This window comes from Coturnix japonica, unplaced genomic scaffold, assembly GCF_054131305.1.
Source record: "Coturnix japonica strain WE unplaced genomic scaffold, WE-NBRP24 Scf058, whole genome shotgun sequence".
NCBI lineage: Eukaryota > Metazoa > Chordata > Aves > Galliformes > Phasianidae > Coturnix > Coturnix japonica.
In genome coordinates, this window is record NW_028188961.1 from 876,776 (window position 1) to 896,376 (window position 19,601).

General features: G+C 54.4%; 1 protein-coding gene across 1 annotated transcript; it reads left to right on the forward strand.

The window, feature by feature from the left end:
* The first annotated feature begins 100 nt into the window (after positions 1-100).
* LOC107307520 (uncharacterized) lies at positions 101-17,993 on the forward strand. The gene is made up of 9 exons (XM_085533272.1): positions 101-126; positions 2,013-2,228; positions 5,193-5,358; positions 8,731-9,531; positions 11,053-11,846; positions 13,099-13,961; positions 14,340-15,335; positions 16,542-16,693; positions 17,780-17,993. The coding sequence occupies exons 2-9, from the start codon at positions 2,021-2,023 to the stop codon at positions 17,925-17,927; spliced, it is 4,128 nt and encodes a 1,375-aa protein (XP_085389398.1). The 5' UTR covers positions 101-126; positions 2,013-2,020; the 3' UTR covers positions 17,928-17,993.
* Positions 17,994-19,601: the final 1,608 nt, after the last annotated feature.

Here is a 19,601-nt window from a genome sequence, read left to right on the forward strand (position 1 = left end):
ACGGGAGGATCCTGATTGGCTGCAGGGAGGGTGGGGGAATCGGAAAGGGGCGTGGCCTGAAAGCTGAGCGCTGATTGGGCGGAGCGGCGACATCCGGGAAGAGAACGGGAGCGGCTGCGGAGGGAGGTGAGTGGGGTCTATGGGGTCTGTATGGGGCTCTATGGGGTCTATGGGGTTCTATGGGGTCTATGGGGTCTCTATGGGGTCTATGGGGGCCTATGGGGTTCTATGGGGTCTCTATGGGGCTCTATGGGGTCCTGTGGGGCTCTATGGGGTTCTATGGGGCACTATGGAGTTTATGGGGTCTCTATGGGGCACTATGGGGTTTCTATGGGGCTCTATGGGGATCTATGGGGATCTGTGGGGCTCTATGGGGTTTTGTGGGGTCTATGGGGTTTTATGGGGTCTATGGGGTCTCTATGGGTCTCTATGGGGTCTATGGGGTTCTATGGGGTCTATGGGGGGCTATGGAGGGCTATGGGGTTTCTGTGGGGTTCTATGGGGTTTCTATGGGGTCTATGGAGCTCTATGGAGCTCTATGGGGCTCTATGGGGGTCTATGGGGTTCTATGGGGCTCTATGGGGTCTCTATGGGGTCTATGGGGCTCTATGGGGTTCTATGGGGTTTCTATGGGATCTATAAGGCTCTATGGGGTCTCTATGGGGCTCTATCGGGTTCTGTGGGGTCTCTATGGGGATCTGTGGGGTTTCTATGGGGCTCTATGGGGATCTATGGGGATCTGTGGGGCTCTATGGGGTTCTATGGGGTCTCTGGGGTTTTATGGGGATCTGTGGGGCTCTATGGGTTCCTATGGGCTTCTATGGGTCCTGGGTTCCCTCTCCCTTTCCCCTATACCCTATGGGGCCGTATAGTTCCCTATGAGGCATATAGTTCCCTATGGGGCCATATAGTTCTCTATGGGGCCATATAGTTACCTATGGGGCATATAGTTCTCTATGGGGCATATAGTTACCTATGGGGCATATAGTTCTCTATGGGGCATATAGTTACCTATGGGGCCATATAGTTACCTATGGGGCCGTATAGTTCCCTATGGGGCCGTATAGTTCCCTATGGGGCCATATAGTTACTTATGGGGCATATAGTTACCTATGGGGCCATATGGTTATCTATGGGGTCATATAGTTCCCTATGGGGCCATATAGTTCCCTGTGGGGCCATATAGTTACTTATGGGGCCATATAGTTCCCTATGGGGCCGTATAGTTCCCTATGGGCCATATAGTTCCCTATGGGGCCATATAGTTCCCTATGGGGCCGTATAGTTCCCTATGGGGCCATATAGTTACCTATGGGGCCATATAGTTCCCTATGGGGCATATAGTTCCCTATGGGGCCATATAGTTACCTATGGGAACATATAGTTCTCTATGGGGCCATATAGTTACCTATGGGGCCATATAGTTCCCTATGGGGCCGTATAGTTCCCTATGGGGCCATATAGTTCCCTATGGGGTCATATAGTTCCCTATGGGGCCATATAGTTACCTATGGGGCCATATAGTTCCCTATGGGGCCATATGGTTATCTATGGGGTCATATAGTTCTCTATGGGGCATATAGTTACCTATGGGGCCATATGGTTATCTATGGGGTCATATAGTTCCCTATGGGGCCATATAGTTACCTATGGGGCCGTATAGTTACCTATGGGGCATATAGTTCCCTATGGGGCCATATAGTTCCCTATGGGCCATATAGTTCCCTATGGGGCCGTATAGTTCCCTATGGGGCCATATAGTTCCCTATGGGGCCATATAGTTACCTATGGGGCCATATAGTTCCCTATGGGGCCATATAGTTCCCTATGGGGCATATAGTTCCCTATGGGGCCATATACTTACCTATGGGGCCATATAGTTCCCTATGGGGCCATATAGTTCCCTATGGGGCCTTATATTTACCTATGGGGCCATATAGTTCTCTATGGGGCCATATAGTTACTTATGGGGCCGTATAGTTACCTATGGCACCTCTTCTGTCCCCCTATAGACCCCACAATGGCGGACGAAGCCCCCATAGATCGCCGGGAGGTGTCAGTGGGGCCGGGCCCCCCGATGGGGGTCAATATGGGGGGGGGTCCCTTGGCCCTATTAAAGGCCAGGGCGCTGGACGTCACCTTCGAGGTGGGGGATGAATACGAGATCATCGAGACCATCGGGACCGGAGCTTATGGGGTCGTCAGCTCCGCAAGGAGACGGGACACCGGTGAGTATAGGGGGATCTATGGGGTCCTATGGGGGATCTGTGGGGTTCTATGGGGTCTTTATGGGGTCCTATGGGGTCCTTATGGGGGATATGGGGGTCCTATGGGGGATCTATGGGGTCTTTATGGGGTCCTATGGGGTCCTTATGGGGGATATAGGGCAGGAGGGGGTCTATGGGGTCCTTATGGGGTATATAGAGGGATATATGGGGTATATGGGGGGATTTATGGGGGATATGGGGGTATCTATGGGGTTCTATGGGGTCTTTATGGGGTCCTATAGGGTCCTTATGGGGTTGGTTGGGGGTCCTATAGGATCTATGGGGTCCTATGGGGGATCTATGGGCTTCTGTGGGGTCTTTATGGGGCTCTATGGGGTCCTTATGGGGGATATAGGGCTGGGGGGGGGCTCTATGGGGTCCTTATGGGGGATATAGGGCTGGGGGGGGCTCTATGGGGTCCTTATGGGGTTGGTTGGGGGCTCTATGGGGTCCTATAGGATCTATGGGGTCCTATGGGGGATCTATGGGCTTCTATGGGGTCTTTATGGGCTCTTTGGGGTCCTATAGGATCTATGGGGTCCTATGGGGGATCTATGGGGTCCTATGGGGTCCTTATGGGGGATATGGGGGTCCTATGGGGTCCTATAGGATCTATGGGGTCCTATGGGGGATCTGTGGGGTTCTATGGGGTCTTTATGGGCTCTATGGGGTCCTATAGGATCTATGGGGTCCTATGGGGGATCTATGGGGTCCTATGGGGTCTTTATGGGGCTCTATGGGGTCCTATAGGATCTATGGGGTCCTATGGGGGATCTGTGGGGTTCTTTGGGGTCTTTATGGGCTCTATGGGGTCCTCATGGGGTTGGTTGGGGGTCCTATGGGGTCCTATAGGATCTGTGGGGTCCTTATGGGGGATCTATGGGCTTCTATGGGGTCTTTATGGGCTCTATGGGGTCCTATAGGATCTATGGGGTCCTATGGGGGATCTGTGGGGTTCTATGGGGTCTTTATGGGGTCCTATGGGGTCCTATGGGGGATATATGGGGTTTTTAGGGTCCTTATGGGGTCCTTATGGGGGATATAGGGCAGGAGGGGGTCTATGGGGTCCTTATGGGGTTGGTTGGGGGTCCTATAGGATCTATGGGGTCCTATGGGGGATCTATGGGGTTCTATGGGGTCTTTATGGGGTCCTATGGGGTCCTTATGGGGGATATATGGGGTTTTTAGGGTCCTTATGGGGTCCTTATGGGGGATATAGGGCTGGGGGGGGGCTCTATGGGGTCCTTATGGGGTTGGTTGGGGGTCCTATGGGGTCCTATAGGATCTATGGGGTCCTTATGGGGGATATGGGGGTCCTATGGGGTCCTTATGGGGTTGGTTGGGGGTCCTATGGGGTCCTTATGGGGGATATGGGGGTCCTATGGGGTCCTATAGGATCTATGGGGTCCTATGGGGGATCTATGGGCTTCTATGGGGTCTTTATGGGGCTCTATGGGGTCCTATAGGATCTATGGGTCCTATGGGGGATCTGTGGGGTTCTATGGGGTCTTTATGGGCTCTATGGGGTCCTATAGGATCTGTGGGGTCCTATGGGGGATCTGTGGGGTTCTATGGGGTCTTTATGGGCTCTATGGGGTCCTTATGGTGGTGTTTGGGGGCCTTATAGGGGATATGGGGGGCTCTATAGGGTCTTTATGGGGGATATAGGGCTGGGGGGGGCTCTATGGGGTCCTTATGGGGTTGGTTGGGGGTCCTATAGGATCTATGGGGTCCTATGGGGGATCTATGGGCTTCTATGGGGTCTTTATGGGGTCCTATGGGGGATATATGGGGTTTTTAGGGTCCTTATGGGGTCCTTATGGGGTTGGTTGGGGGTCCTATGGGGTCCTATAGGATCTGTGGGGTCCTATGGGGGATCTATGGGCTTCTATGGGGTCTTTATGGGCTCTATGGGGTCCTATAGGATCTATGGGGTCCTATGGGGGATCTGTGGGGTTCTATGGGGTCTTTATGGGCTCTATGGGGTCCTTATGGGGTTGGTTGGGGGTCCTATGGGGTCCTATAGGATCTATGGGGTCCTATGGGGGATCTATGGGCTTCTATGGGGTCTTTATGGGCTCTATGGGGTCCTTATGGGGGATATATGGGGTTTTTAGGGTCCTTATGGGGTCCTTATGGGGTTGGTTGGGGGTCCTATGGGGTCCTATAGGATCTATGGGGTCCTATGGGGGATCTATGGGCTTCTATGGGGTCTTTATGGGGTCCTATGGGGTCCTTATGGGGTCAGTTGGTTCCTTATGGGGTTGGGGGGTCCTATGGGGTCCTTATGAGGTCAGTTGGTTCCTTATAGGGTCAGTTGGGTCCTTATGGGGTTGGGGGGGTCCTATGGGGTCCTTATGGGGTCAGTTGGTTCCTTATGGGGTCAGTTGGGTCCTTATGGGGTCAGTTGGTTCCTTATGGGGTTGGGGGATCCTATGGGGTCCTTATGGGGTCAGTTGGTTCCTTATGGGCTCTATGGGGTCCTATGGGGTCCTTATGGGGTCAGTTGGTTCCTTATGGGGTCAGTTGGTTCCTTATAGGGTCAGTTAGCTCCTTATGGGGTCAGTTGGTTCCTTATGGGGTTGGGGGGTCCTATGGGGTCCTTATGGGGTCAGTTGGTTCCTTATGGGGTTGGGGGGTCCTATGCGGTCCTTATGGGGTCAGTTAGCTCCTTATGGGGTCAGTTGGTTCCTTATGGGGTCAGTTGGTTCCTATGGGGTCCTTATGGGGTCAGTTGGTTCCTTATGGGATCAGTTAGTTCCTTATGGGGTCAGTTGGTTCCTTATGGGGTCAGTTGGTTCCTTATAGGGTCAGTTGGGTCCTTATGGGGCTGGGGGGGTCCTATGGGGTCCTTATGGGGTCAGTTGGTTCCTATGGGGTCCCTATGGGGTCAGTGGGGTTATTATCCCCTATTCTATGGGTCAGGGCAGGCTGTGGCCATCAAGAAGATCCCGGACGCGTTCGACGTGGTGACCAACGCCAAAAGGACCCTGAGGGAGCTGAAAATCCTAAAACACTTCAAACACGACAACATCATCGGCATCAAGGATATCCTAAAGCCTATGGGGCCGGAGGGGGACTTCAAGGCTGTGTAAGGACCCACAGACCCCATAGAGACCCCATAGAGACCCCATAGACCCCATAGAGACCCCATAGACACTATAGACCCCATAGAGACCCCATAGACACTATAGACCCCATAGAGACCCCATAGACCCCATAGAGACCCCATAGACACTATAGACCCCATAGAGACCCCATAGACCCCATAGAGACCCCATAGACACTATAGACCCCATAGAGACCCCATAGACACTATAGACCCCATAGAGACCCCATAGACCCCATAGAGACCCCATAGACACTATAGACCGCATAGAGACCCCATAGAGACCCCATAGACACTATAGACCCCATAGAGACCCGATAGACCCCATAGAGACCCCATAGACACCATAGACCCCATAGAGACCCCATAGACCCCATAGACACTATAGACCCCATAGAGACCCCATAGACCCCATAGAGACCCCATAGACACTATAGACCCCATAGAGACCCCATAGACCCCATAGACCCTATAGACACCCCATAGACCCTAAGGATGGCCATCAAGGATATCCTAAAGCCTATGGGGCCGGAAGGGGACTTCAAGGCTGTGTAAGGACCCATAGAGACCCCATAGACCCCATAGACCCCATAGAGACCCCATAGACCCCATAGACCCTAAGGATGGCCATCAAGGATATCCTAAAGCCTATGGGGCCGGAACGGGACTTCAAGGCTGTGTAAGGACCCATAGACCCCATAGAGACCCCATAGAGACCCCATAGACCCCATTGACCCCAATAGACCCTAAGGATGGCCATCAAGGATATCCTAAAGCCTATGGGGCCGGAATGGGACTTCAAGGCTGTGTAAGGACCCATAGAGACCCCATAGAGACCCCATAGACACTATAGACCCCATAGAGACCCCATAGATCCCATAGAGACCCCATAGAGACCCCATAGACCCCAATAGACCCTAAGGATGGCCATCAAGGATATCCTAAAGCCTATGGGGCCGGAACGGGACTTCAAGGCTGTGTAAGGACCCACAGACCCCATAGAGACCCCATAGAGACCCCATAGATCCCATAGAGACCCCATAGAGACCCCATAGACCCCATAGAGGCCCCATAGACACTATGGACCCCATAGAGACCCCATAGACCCCATAGAGACCCCATAGACACTATAGATTCCATAGAGACCCCATAGACACTATGGACCCCATAGACACTATAGACCCCATAGAGACCCCATAGGCACTATAGACCCCATAGAGACCCCATAGACACTATAGACCCCATAGAGACCCCATAGACTCCATAGACCCTAAGGATGGCCATCAAGGATATCCTAAAGCCTATGGGGCCGGAACGGGACTTCAAGGCTGTGTAAGGACCCATAGAGACCCCATAGAGACCCCATAGACCCCATAGACCCCATAGAGACCCCATAGACACTATAAACCCCATAGAGACCCCATAGACCCCATAGAGACCCTAGGGGTGGCCATCAAGGACATACTGCGGCCTATGGGGCCAGAAAAGCACCCCCCATATCGCCCTATACCCCTGTATATCTCTCTATACCCCCCTATATACCCCTATATCCCCCCTATATACCGCCATACACCCCAATATCCACCCCATATCCCCCCCATACCCCCATATCCCCTCATATTCCCCCCATATACCCCCCTATATCTCCCTATATCCCTCTATTTCTCTATACTCCCCTATATACCTCTATATCCCCCCTATATACCGCTATATCCCCCCTATATACTGCCATACACCCCCATATCCACCCCATATAACCCCATATCTATCCCATATACCTCTATATCCACCCCATATAACCCCATATCGTCCCCATAACCCCATACCCCCCTATTCTCTCCCCCCAGCTACGTGGTCCTGGACCTGATGGAGTCGGACCTTCACCAGATCATCTACTCCTCCCAACCCTTATTATCCCCCCATAGCCCCCCATATCCCCCCCTATACCCCCATATCCTTCCTATAACCCCATATCCACCCCATATAACCCCATATCTCCCCCCATAACCCCGTTATCTCTTCTATCTCCCCCCAGCTACGTGGTCCTGGACCTGATGGAGTCTGACCTTCAGCAGATCATCTACTCCTCCCAACCCTTATTATCCCCCCATATCCACCCCATATAACCCCATATCCCCCCATATCCCCCCATATCCACCCCATATAACCCCATATCCCACCCCATAACCCCGTTATCTCTTCTATCTCCCCCCAGCTACGTGGTCCTGGACCTGATGGAGTCTGACCTTCACCAGATCATCCTTTCCTTCCAACCCTTATTATCCCCCGATATCCACCCCATATCCGCCCATATCCCCCCATATCCACCCCATATAACCCCATATCTCCCCCCATAACCCCGTTATCTCTTCTATCTCCCCCCAGCTACGTGGTCCTGGACCTGATGGAGTCGGACCTTCACCAGATCATCCTTTCCTTCCAACCCTTATTATCCCCCCATATCCACCCCATATAACCCCATATCCCCCCCCATAACCCCTTTATCTCTTCTATCTCCCCCCAGCTACGTGGTCCTGGACCTGATGGAGTCTGACCTTCACCAGATCATCCACTCATCCCAACCCTTATTATCCCCCCATATCCCCCCCATATCTCTTTCTATACCCCCATATCCCCCCCATACACCCCCATATCCCCCCTATAACCCCATATCCCCCCCATATAACCCCATATCCCCCCATATCCACCCCATATAACCCCATATCTCCCCCCATAACCCCGTTATCTCTTCTATCTCCCCCCAGCTACGTGGTCCTGGACCTGATGGAGTCTGACCTTCACCAGATCATCCACTCATCCCAACCCTTATTATCCCCCCATATCCCCCCCATATCTCTTTCTATACCCCCATATCCCCCCCATACACCCCCATATCCCCCCTATAACCCCATATCCACCCCATATAACCCCATATCCCCCCTATAACCCCATATCCACCCCATATAACCCCATATCTCCCCCCATAACCCCGTTATCTCTTCTATCTCCCCCCAGCTACGTGGTCCTGGACCTGATGGAGTCTGACCTTCACCAGATCATCCTTTCCTTCCAACCCTTATTATCCCCCGATATCCACCCCATATCCGCCCATATCCCCCCATATCCACCCCATATAACCCCATATCTCCCCCCATAACCCCGTTATCTCTTCTATCTCCCCCCAGCTACGTGGTCCTGGACCTGATGGAGTCGGACCTTCACCAGATCATCCTTTCCTCCCAACCCTTATTATCCCCCCCTATACCCCCATATCCACCCCATACACCCTCATATAACCCCATATCCCCCCATATCTCCCCCCATAACCCCGTTATCTCTTCTATCTCCCCCCAGCTACGTGGTCCTGGACCTGATGGAGTCGGACCTTCACCAGATCATCCACTCATCCCAACCTTTATCCCTGGAACACGTGCGTTATTTCCTCTACCAGCTCTTACGGGGTCTGAAATACATCCACTCCGCCAACGTCCTCCATCGGGATTTAAAACCTTCCAACCTATTGGTCAATGAGAATTGCGAGTTAAAGATCGGAGACTTCGGCATGGCCAGAGGTTTGGGTTTAGATCCGCCCCATAGCAAAGCTTTCCTCACCGAATACGTGGCCACGCGATGGTACCGAGCCCCCGAGCTCCTGTTATCCCTCCATCGTTACAGTAGGGCCATCGATATGTGGTCTGTGGGTTGTATCTTCGCCGAGATGTTGGGGAGGAGGCAACTGTTCCCGGGTAGAAATTACGTCCATCAACTCCAACTCATTATGGCTGTTTTAGGGACTCCTCCACCCGCCGTCATGGCCGCTATCGGGGCCGAAAGGGTCCGGGCTTATCTTCAAAGTCTTCCCCCTCGTCCTGCGGTTCCTTGGGAGAGTTTATATGGGGGGATCGAAGCGGAAGCTTTGGGGTTGTTAGGGAGGATGTTACGTTTCGACCCCAGGGAGAGAGTCGGGGTCGGGGAGGCTTTAAAACACCCGTTTTTGGCTAAATATCACGATCCCGACGACGAACCCGATTGCGTCCCGGCCTTCGACTTCGCCTTCGAACGAAGGGTGTTGACCAAGGAAGAGATCAAGGCGGCCATCTTGGCGGAGATCGACGACTTCCATCAGAGACGGGACGGGATCCGCAGGCACATCGCGTACGCGGGAGGACAGGCGGGAGAGATGGGGGGCAGTGGGGGCAATATGGGGGGCAATGGGGGCAATATGGGGGGGATTGGGGGCAATGGGGGCAATATTGGGGGCAATGGGGGCAATATGGGGGGTAATGGGGGTAATATGGGAGGGATTGGGGATAATATGGGAGGGATTGGGGGCAATGGGGGCGATATGGGGGGCAATGGGGGTAATATGGGGGGGATTGGGGGCAATGGGGGCAATATGGGGGGTAATGGGGGTAATATGGGGGGTATTGGGGGCAATGGGGGCAATGGGGGCAATATGGGGGGCAATGGGGGTAATATTGGGGGTATTGGGGGTAATATTGGGGGCAATGGGGGTAATATTGGGGGGATTGGGGGCAATATGGGGGGGATTGGGGGCAATGGGGGCAATATGGGGGTCAATGGGGGTAATACGGGGGGGATTGGGGGTAATATTGGGGGTATTGGGGGCAATGGGGGTAATATGGGGGGGATTGGGGGTAATATGGGCGGCAATGGGGGCAATATGGGGGGGATTGGGGGCAATGGGGGCAATATGGGGGGCAATGGGGGGAATACGGGGGGCAATGGGGGTAATATTGGGGGTATTGGGGGTAATATGGGGGGAATTGGGGGTAATATGGGGGGGATTGGGGCCAATGGGGGTGGTATTGGGGGTAATATGGGCAGTATTGGGGGCAATGGGGGCAATATGGGGGGTATTGGGGGCAATGGAGGTGATACGGGCTCTATTGGGGGCACTATTGGGGGTAATGGGGGTAATATTGGGGGTAATGGGGGCACTATTAGCGGTATTGGGGGCAATATCGGCACTATTGGGGGCAATGATGGCAATACGGGCAGTGTTGGGGGCAATATTGGGGGTAATATGGGCAATATTGGGGGCAAAAGGGGTAATATAGGCAGTGTTGGGGGCAATGGGGGCAGTATTGGGGGTAATGGGGGCAATATGGCCAATGTTGGGGGCAATGAGGGTAATATGGCCAATGTTGGGGTCAACGCGGCCAAAATTGGGGGCAATGGGGGCAAAATTGGGGGCAATACGGCCAATATTGGGGTCAATGTGGCCAATATGGGCAACGCTGGTACCAATATGGCCAATGTTGGGGCCAATATGGCCAACACCAGTATCAATATGGCCAATAGGGCCAACGTTGGGGTTAATATGGCCAATAAGGCCAACACCAGTATCAATATGGCCAATAGGGCCAACACTGGTCCCAATATGGCCAATAGGGCCAACACTGGTCCCAATATGGCCAATAGGGCCAATGTTGGGGCCAATATGGCCAATAGGACCAATATTGGGGCCAATATGGCCAATAAGGTCAATGTTGGAACCAATATGGCCAACGTTGGGTCCAATATGGCCAATAGGGCCAACACTGGTACCAATAGGGCCAATATGGCCGACATTGATGCCAATATGGCCAATAGGGCCAATATGGCCAACGTTGATGCCAATATGGCCGACACTGGCCTCAATATGATCAATAGGGCCAATATGGCCGACACTAATATCGATATGGCCAACGTTGATGCCAATATGGCCGACGCCGAATCCAATATGGCCGACATCGGATCCAATATGGCCGACATTAGAACCAATATGGCCGACATCGGATCCAATATGGCCGCCATTGGATCCAATATGGCCGCCGCCAAATCCAATATGGCCGCCGCCAAGTCCAATATGGCCGCCATTGGATTCAATATGGCCGACATCGGATCCAATATGGCCGCCATCGGATCCAATATGGCCGCCGCCAAATCCAACATGGCCGACAATCCCAATATGGCGGCCGCCGGATCCAATATGGCCGCCGCCGGATCCAAGATGGCGGCCCCCATTCCTGACCCTTGGCCTTGTACTGACGTGGACATGGCGAGTCCCGGCCCCACGGCGCCCCACGACTGCCCCATGGAGTCACCGCGGGTCAAAGCGGAACCGGAAGCGACGGCCATGATGGTGGGGGGGGGGGCGGAACCGGAAACGACGACGAGGGCGGCCATGATGGTGGGGGGGGCGGAACCGGAAACGACGACGAGGGCGGCCATGATGGTGGTGGCGGCGGAACCGGAAGTGAGGACGGCGGCGGCCATGATGGTGGTGGCGACGGAACCGGAAGTGAGGACGGCGGCGGCCATGATGGTGGTGGCGACGGAACCGGAAGTGACGACGACGGCGGCCATGATGGTGGTACCGAAACGGGACGGCGCCATCTCGGATGACACCAAAGCGGCGCTGAAGGCCGCCATCTTGAAATCCGCATTGAGGAATAAGAGCAGAGGTAATGGGGGGATATGGGGGCAATATGGGGGGGGGGGACCCATATATGGGGTCTATGGGGGGAATATGGGGGGCTATGGGGGCAATATGGGGGGATATGGGGTGGGGGGACCCATATATGGGGTCTATGGGGGGAATATGGGGGGATATGGGGTGGGGGGACCCATATATGGGGGTCTTTGGGGGCGACACCCATATATGGGGGGCTATGGGGTGGGGGGAGCCATATATGGGGTCTATGGGGGCAATATGGGGGGATATGGGGTGGGGGGACCCATATATGGGTTCTATGGGGGGAATATGGGGGGATATGGGGTGGGGGGAGCCATATATGGGGTCTATGGGGGGAATATGGGGGGCTATGGGGTGGGGGGAGCCATATATGGGGGGCTATGGGGTGGGGGGAGCCATATATGGCGGGTTATGGGGGGGGACAGGACCATATATGGGGGGAGAACCCATATATGGGTGGCTATGGGGTGGGGGGGAGCCATATATGGGTGGGGAGCCATATTTGGGGGTGTTGGGGGGGGGATGACCCATATATGGGGGTCTGTGGGGGACCCATATATGGGGAGGGAGCCATATATGGGGGGCTATGGGGTGGGGGACCCATATATGGGGGGCTTTGGGGTGGGGGGGGAGCAATATATGGGTGGGGGAGCCATATATGGGGGGTGTTGGGGGGGGGGATGACCCATATATGGGGGGCAGTGGGGTGGGGGGGCGCCATATATGGGGTGGGAGCCATATATGGGGGTCTATGGGGGAGTGGGGGGCAAATATGGGGGGCTATGGCGGGGATAGGACCCATATATGGGGGTCTATGGGGAGGGGGGGACCCAAAAAGGGGGGGGCCCAAAAGGGGGAGGTTTTGAGGGGATGGGGGGAGCCAAAAGGAGGGCGGCTTCCGGTCCCCCGTCCAACTTCCGGCTTCCATTCACTCCAACTTCCGGCCTCCCTTCAACTTCCGGCCCCCGTCCAACTTCCGGCCTTCCCCCTCCCCAACTTCCGGCCTTGTTCCGCTCCAACTTCCGGCTTCTCTTCAACTTCCGGCCTCCTTTCAACTTCCGGTCTCAAACTTCCGGCCCCTGTCCAATTTCCGGCTTCCCCCCCTTCCCCAACTTCCGGCCTCTTCAACTTCCGGGCCCCGTCCAACTTCCGGCTTCCCCCCTCCCCAACTTCCGGCCTCTTCAACTTCCGCCCTCCCTTCAACTTCCGCCCCCCCGTCCGACTTCCGGTTCCTGCCCCAGACGCTCCATGCGCGGCTCCACCGGAAGTACCGGAAAACCGGAAGTCGGTAACGGCGGCGGAACGACAACGGGAACGGGAAGAAAAACGGCGACGCCGACAGGAACGAGCCAAAGAACGAGAGAGGAAACAACGCGAGAAAGAGCTACGAGACCGGAACTTCCGGGAGAGGAACTTCCGGGATCGGGACCGGAACTTCCGGGATCCTCAATTTAACCGGGACCTTCAACGGCTCCGGGGCTTCGTGCTCAGCGACGACGACCGGAACCTGCTGGAACGGTGGACAAAGATGAGGGACGGGGCCAACACGCAGACGGCAGCACATAATAATACACAGACAGCCCATAATAACCTACAGACAGCCCATAATAATATACAGACAGCCCATAATAATATACAGACAGCCCATAATAACCTACAGGCCTCACATAGCAACGTACAGGCCTCCCTTAGCAACCAGCAGCCAGCCCATAATATACAGCCAACATCCCATAATATACAGCCAGCCCATAGCGGCCTACAGGCCTCACAAAGCCTACAGGCCTCCCTTAGCAACGTACAGGCCTCCCTTAGCAACCAGCAGCCAGCCCATAATATACAGCCGCCCCATAGCAACGTACAGGCCTCACATAACCTACAGGCCTCCCTTAGCAACGTACAGGCCTCACATAGCAACCAGCAGCCAGCCCATAATATACAGCCACCATCCCATAATATACAGCCAGCCCATAATAACCTACAGGCCTCACATAGCAACCCACAGCCAGCCCATAATAACCCACTGCCACCCCATAGCGGCCTACAGGCCTCACATAGCGGCCTACAGGCCTCACAAAGCCTACAGGCCTCCCTTAGCAACGTACAGGCCTCACATAGCAACCAGCAGCCAGCCCATAATAAGCCACTGCCAACCCATAATAACCTGCAGGCCTCCCATAGCAACCAACAGCCATCCCATAATATACAGCCAGCCCATAGCAACCCACAGTCTCTTAGCAACCAGCAGGCCTCGCTTAGCAACCCACAGGCCTCACATAACCTACAGGCCTCCCTTAGCAACGTACAGGCCTCACATAGCAACCAGCAGCCAGCCCATAATATACAGCCAACCCATAGCAACCAACAGCCATCCCATAATATACAGCTGCCACATAGCAACCAACAGCCATCCCATAATAACCAGCAGCTGCCCCATAGCAACGTACAGGCCTCACATAACCTACAGGCCTCACAAAGCCTACAGGCCTCCCTTAGCAACGTACAGGCCTCCCATAGCAACCAGCAGCCAGCCCATAATATACAGCCGCCCCATAGTGTAGAGCTGCCCCATAACCAGCAGGGCCCCCATAGCAACCTGCAGCCATCCCATAATAACCAGCAGCCACCCCATAACCTACAGCCGCCCCATAGCGGCCTACAGGCCTCACAAAGCCTACAGGCCTCACATAACCTGCAGGCCTCCCTTAGCAACGTACAGGCCTCCCATAGCAACCAGCAGCCAGCCCATAATATACAGCCGCCCCATAGTAACCTGCAGGCCCCACATAATGCACAGCCACCCCATAGTGACCTACAGCCACCCCATAACCTACAGCCACCCCATAACCCACAGCTGCCCCATAGCGGCCTACAGGCCTCACAAAGCCTACAGGCCTCACATAACCTACAGGCCTCCCTTAGCAACGTACAGGCCTCACATAGCAACCAGCAGCCAGCCCATAATATACAGCCGCCCCATAGCAACCCACAGCCATCCCATAATATACAGCTGCCACATAGCAACCAACAGCCATCCCATAATATCCAGCCACCCCATAGCGGCCTACAGGCCTCACATAGCGGCCTACAGGCCTCACAAAGCCTACAGGCCTCCCTTAGCAACGTACAGGCCTCCCATAGCAACCAGCAGCCATCCCATAATATACAGCCGCCCCATAGCGACCTACAGCCACCCCATAACCTACAGGCCTCACATAGCAACCCACAGCCACCCCATAACCCACAGCCGCCCCATAGCGGCCTACAGGCCTCACATAACCTACAGGCCTCACATAGCGGCCTACAGGCCTCACATAACCTACAGGCCTCACATAACCTACAGGCCTCACATAAGGACCCCCAGCCATCCCATAATATACAGCCACCCCATAGCGACCCCCAGCCCCATAACATGGGGGGCAATGGGGGATGGGCCGACCCCGATGTGGCCACGGTGACACAGCAGCTGTCCAAGTCCCAGGTGAGGATATGGGGTTATGGGGTCTATGGGGTCTATGGGGTCTATGGGGCCTATGGGGCCTATGGGGTCTATGGGGTTATGGGGTCTCCATTTGGGGCTATGGGGTCTATGGGGCCTATGGGGTCTATGGGGTCTCCATTTGGGGCTATGGGGTTATGGGGTCTATGGGGTTATGGGGTCTATGGGGCCTATGGGGCCTATGGGGTCTATGGGGTTATGGGGTCTCCATTTGGGGCTATGGGGTCTATGGGGCCTATGGGGTCTATGGGGTCTCCATTTGGGGATATGGGGTCTATCTATGGGGTCTATCTATGGGGTCTATCTATGGGGTCTATCTATGGGGTCTATGGGATTTATCTATGGGATCAATCTATGGGGTCTATGGGGTCTCTCTATGGGGTTATGGGGTCTATAGGGTTATAGGGTCAGTCTATGGGGTTATAGGGTCAGTCTATGGGGTTATGGGGTCTATATGGGGTTATGGGGACTCTCTATGGGGTTATGGGGTCTCTATGGGGTCTATGGGGTCTCTATGGGGTTCTGGGGTCTCTCTATGGGGTTATGGGGTCTCATATGGGGTCTCTCTATGGGGTTATGGGGTCTCTCTATGGGGTTATGGGGTCTCTCTATGGGGTTATGGGGTCTCTATGGGGTCTCTCTATGGGGTTATGGGGTCTCTATGGGGTCTCTCTATGGGGTTATGGGGTCTATAGGGTTATAGGGTCAGTCTATGGGGTTATAGGGTCAGTCTATGGGGTTATGGGGTCTATATATGGGGTTATGGGGACTCTCTATGGGGTTATGGGGTCTCTATGGGGTCTATGGGGTCTCTATGGGGTTCTGGGGTCTCTCTATGGGGTTATGGGGTCTCATATGGGGTCTCTCTATGGGGTTATGGGGTCTCTCTATGGGGTTATGGGGTCTCTATGGGGTCTCTATGGGGTTATGGGGTCTCTATGGGGTTATGGGGTCTCTATGGGGTCTCTATGGGGTTATGGGGTCTCTATGGGGTTATGGGGTCTCTATGGGGTCTCTATGGGGTTATGGGGTCTCTATGGGGCTATGGGGTCTCTATGGGGCTATGGGGTCTCTATGGAGTTATGGGGTCTCTATGGGGTCTATATGGGGTTATGGGGTCTATATGGGGTTATGGGGTCTCTATGGGGCTATGGGGTCTCTATGGGGTCTGTGTGTTTCCCCCATAAGGTGGAGGACGTGCTGCCCCCCGTGTTCCCGGTGACCCCTAAGGGCAGTGGGGCCGGTTATGGGGTGGGTTATGGGGCCGCTTACGGGGTCGGCTTCGACCTGGACGAGTTTCTCAGTCACTCGTTGGATATGGACGGGGACACCAGGGACAGGTAAACCCTATAGAACCTATAGGGGATCCTATATAACATATAGGGGATCCTATATAACATATAGGGGATCCTATAGCACATATGGGGGATCCTATAGAACCTATAGGGGATCCTATATAACATATAGGGGATCCTATATAACATATGGGGGATCCTATAGCACATATAGGGGATCCTATAGAGGGAAACCCTATATAACATATAGGGGATCCTATAGCACATATAGGGGATCCTATAGCACATATAGGGGATCCTATATAACATATAGGGGATCCTATATCCATATAGGGGATCCTATAGCACATATAGGGGATCCTATAGCCCATATGGGGGATCCTATAGCCCATATAGGGGATCCTATAGCCCATATGGGGGATCCTATAGCCCATATAGGGGATCCTATAGCACATATGGGGGATCCTATAGCCCATATAGGGGATCCTATAGCCCATATGGGGGATCCTATAGCACATATAGGGGATCCTATAGCCCATATAGGGGATCCTATAGCACATATGGGGGATCCTATAGAGGGAAACCCTATAGCCCATATAGGGGATCCTATATAACATATAGGGGATCCTATAGCCCATATGGGGGATCCTATAGCCCATAGAGGGGATCCTATAGCCCATATAGGGGATCCTATAGAGGGAAACCCTATAGCCCATATAGGGGATCCTATAGCACGTATAGGGGATCCTATAGCACATATAGGGGATCCTATAGCCCATATAGGGGATCCTATAGAGGGAAACCCTATATCCCATAGAGGGGATCCTAAATCCTATATAACCCCCCTGACCCCATAGCCAGGGGGACTCAGCCCCATATCACCCCATATCACCCCATAACCCACCCCATATCACCCCATATCTCCCCATATCACCCCATATCCCACCCCATATCCCCCTGCCCCACACATTGGGCCCCATATCTCCCCATATCACCCCATATCACCCCATAACCCACCCCATATCTCCCCATATCACCCCATATCACCCCATATCACCCCATACCCCCCTGCCCCACACATCTATGGGGCCGTGTGGTCTCTCTATGGGGCTGACCCCCATCACCCCATAGCCAGGGGGACTCGGCCCCATTATCCGCGTCCCTATTGGCCGACTGGTTGGAGGTGCATCGACTCAGCCCCGCAGCCTTCGAGACCCTACAACGAGACCTACAGCTGGGATCCCCCATGGCGCTGGGCGACGACATCCCCGACCCATAAGTGTGGGGCTGGACCCATAAGTGTGGGGCAGACCCCTTCCCATTAAAGCCTTTTGTATGGGATACATCTATGGGGTCTATGGGGTCTCTATGGTGTCTCTATGGGGCTCTATGGGGTCTCTATGGGGCTGTGTGGGGTCTATGTGTCTCTGTGGGGCTCTATGGGTCTCTATGGGGTCTATGGGGTCTCTATGGGGTCTATGGGGCTGTGTGGGGTCTATGGGGTCTCTATGGGGTTTCTATGGGGTCTATGGGGTCTCTATGGGGTCTATGGGGCTCTATGGGGTCTCTATGGGGTCTCTATGGGGTCTATGGGGTCTCTATGGCGCTGGGCGACGACATCCCCGACCCATAAGTGTGGGGCTGGACCCATAAGTGTGGGGCAGACCCCTTCCCATTAAAGCCTTTTGTATGGGATACATCTATGGGGTCTCTATGGGGTCTATGGGGCTGTGTGGGGTCTATGGGGTCTCTATGGGGTCTATGGGGTCTCTATGGCGCTGGGCGATGACATCCCTGACCCATAAGTGTGGGGCTGGACCCACAACCCCATTAAATCCTTTTGTATGGGAATCTATGGGGTCTATGGGGTCTCTATGGGAATCTATGGGGTCTATGGGGTCTCTATGGGAATCTATGGGGTCTATGGGGTCTCTATGGCGCTGGGTGACGACATCCCCGACCCATAAGTGTGGGGCTGGACCCATAAGTGTGGGGCGGGACCCATAAGTGTGGGGCAGACCCCTTCCCATTAAAGCCTTTTGTATGGGATACATCTATGGGGTCTATGGGGGTCTATGGGGTCTCTATGGGTCTCTATGGGACTCTATGGGGTCTCTATGGTGCTGTGTGGGGTCTGTGGGTCTCTATGTGTCTCTGTGGGGCTCTATGGGTCTCTATGGGGTCTATGGGGTCTCTATGGGGTCTATGGGGTCTCTATGGGGTCTGTGGGGTCTCTATGGGGTCTATGGGGTTGTGTAGGGTCTATGGGGTCTATGGGGTCTCTATGGGGCTCTGCGACAACATCCCCGACCCATAAGTGTGGGGTGGGACCCATGAGTGTGGGGTGGGACCCACAACCCCATTAAATCCTTTTGTATGGGAATCTATGGGGTCTGTGGGGTCTCTATGGGAATCTATGGGGTCTATGGGGTCTCTATGGGGTCTCTATGGGGTCTCTATGGGGTCTATGGGATCCCCCATGGCGCTGGGCGACGACATCCCCGACCCATAAGTGTGGGGCTGGACCCATAAGTGTGGGGCTGGACCCATAAGTGTGGGGCAGACCCCTTCCCATTAAAGCCTTTTGTATGGGATACATCTATGGGGTCTATGGGGTCTCTATGGGGTCTCTATGGGGCTCTATGGGGTCTCTATGGGGCTGTGTGGGGTCTATGGGGTCTCTATGGGTCTCTATGGGGCTGTGTGGGGTCTATGTGTCTCTGTGGGGCTCTATGGGGTCTATGGGGTCTATGGGGTCTCTATGGGGTCTATGGGGCTCTATGGGGTCTCTATGGGGTCTCTATGGGGTCTATGGGATCCCCCATGGCGCTGGGCGACGACATCCCCGACCCATAAGTGTGGGGCTGGACCCATAAGTGTGGGGTGGGACCCATAAGTGAACAGTGGGACCCATAAGTGTGGGGCAGACCCCTTCCCATTAAAGCCTTTTGTA

Bases quoted from the DNA above. Each gene is read 5' to 3' on its own strand.
- LOC107307520 (XM_085533272.1), top strand. From the start codon at position 2,021: ATGGCGGACGAAGCCCCCATAGATCGCCGGGAGGTGTCAGTGGGGCCG. The intron at 13,962-14,339 runs GCCTCACATAGC...CAAAGCCTACAG, and splicing joins CCTCCCTTAGCAACGTACAG to GCCTCCCTTAGCAACGTACA. The intron at 15,336-16,541 runs GTGAGGATATGG...TTCCCCCATAAG, and splicing joins AGCAGCTGTCCAAGTCCCAG to GTGGAGGACGTGCTGCCCCC.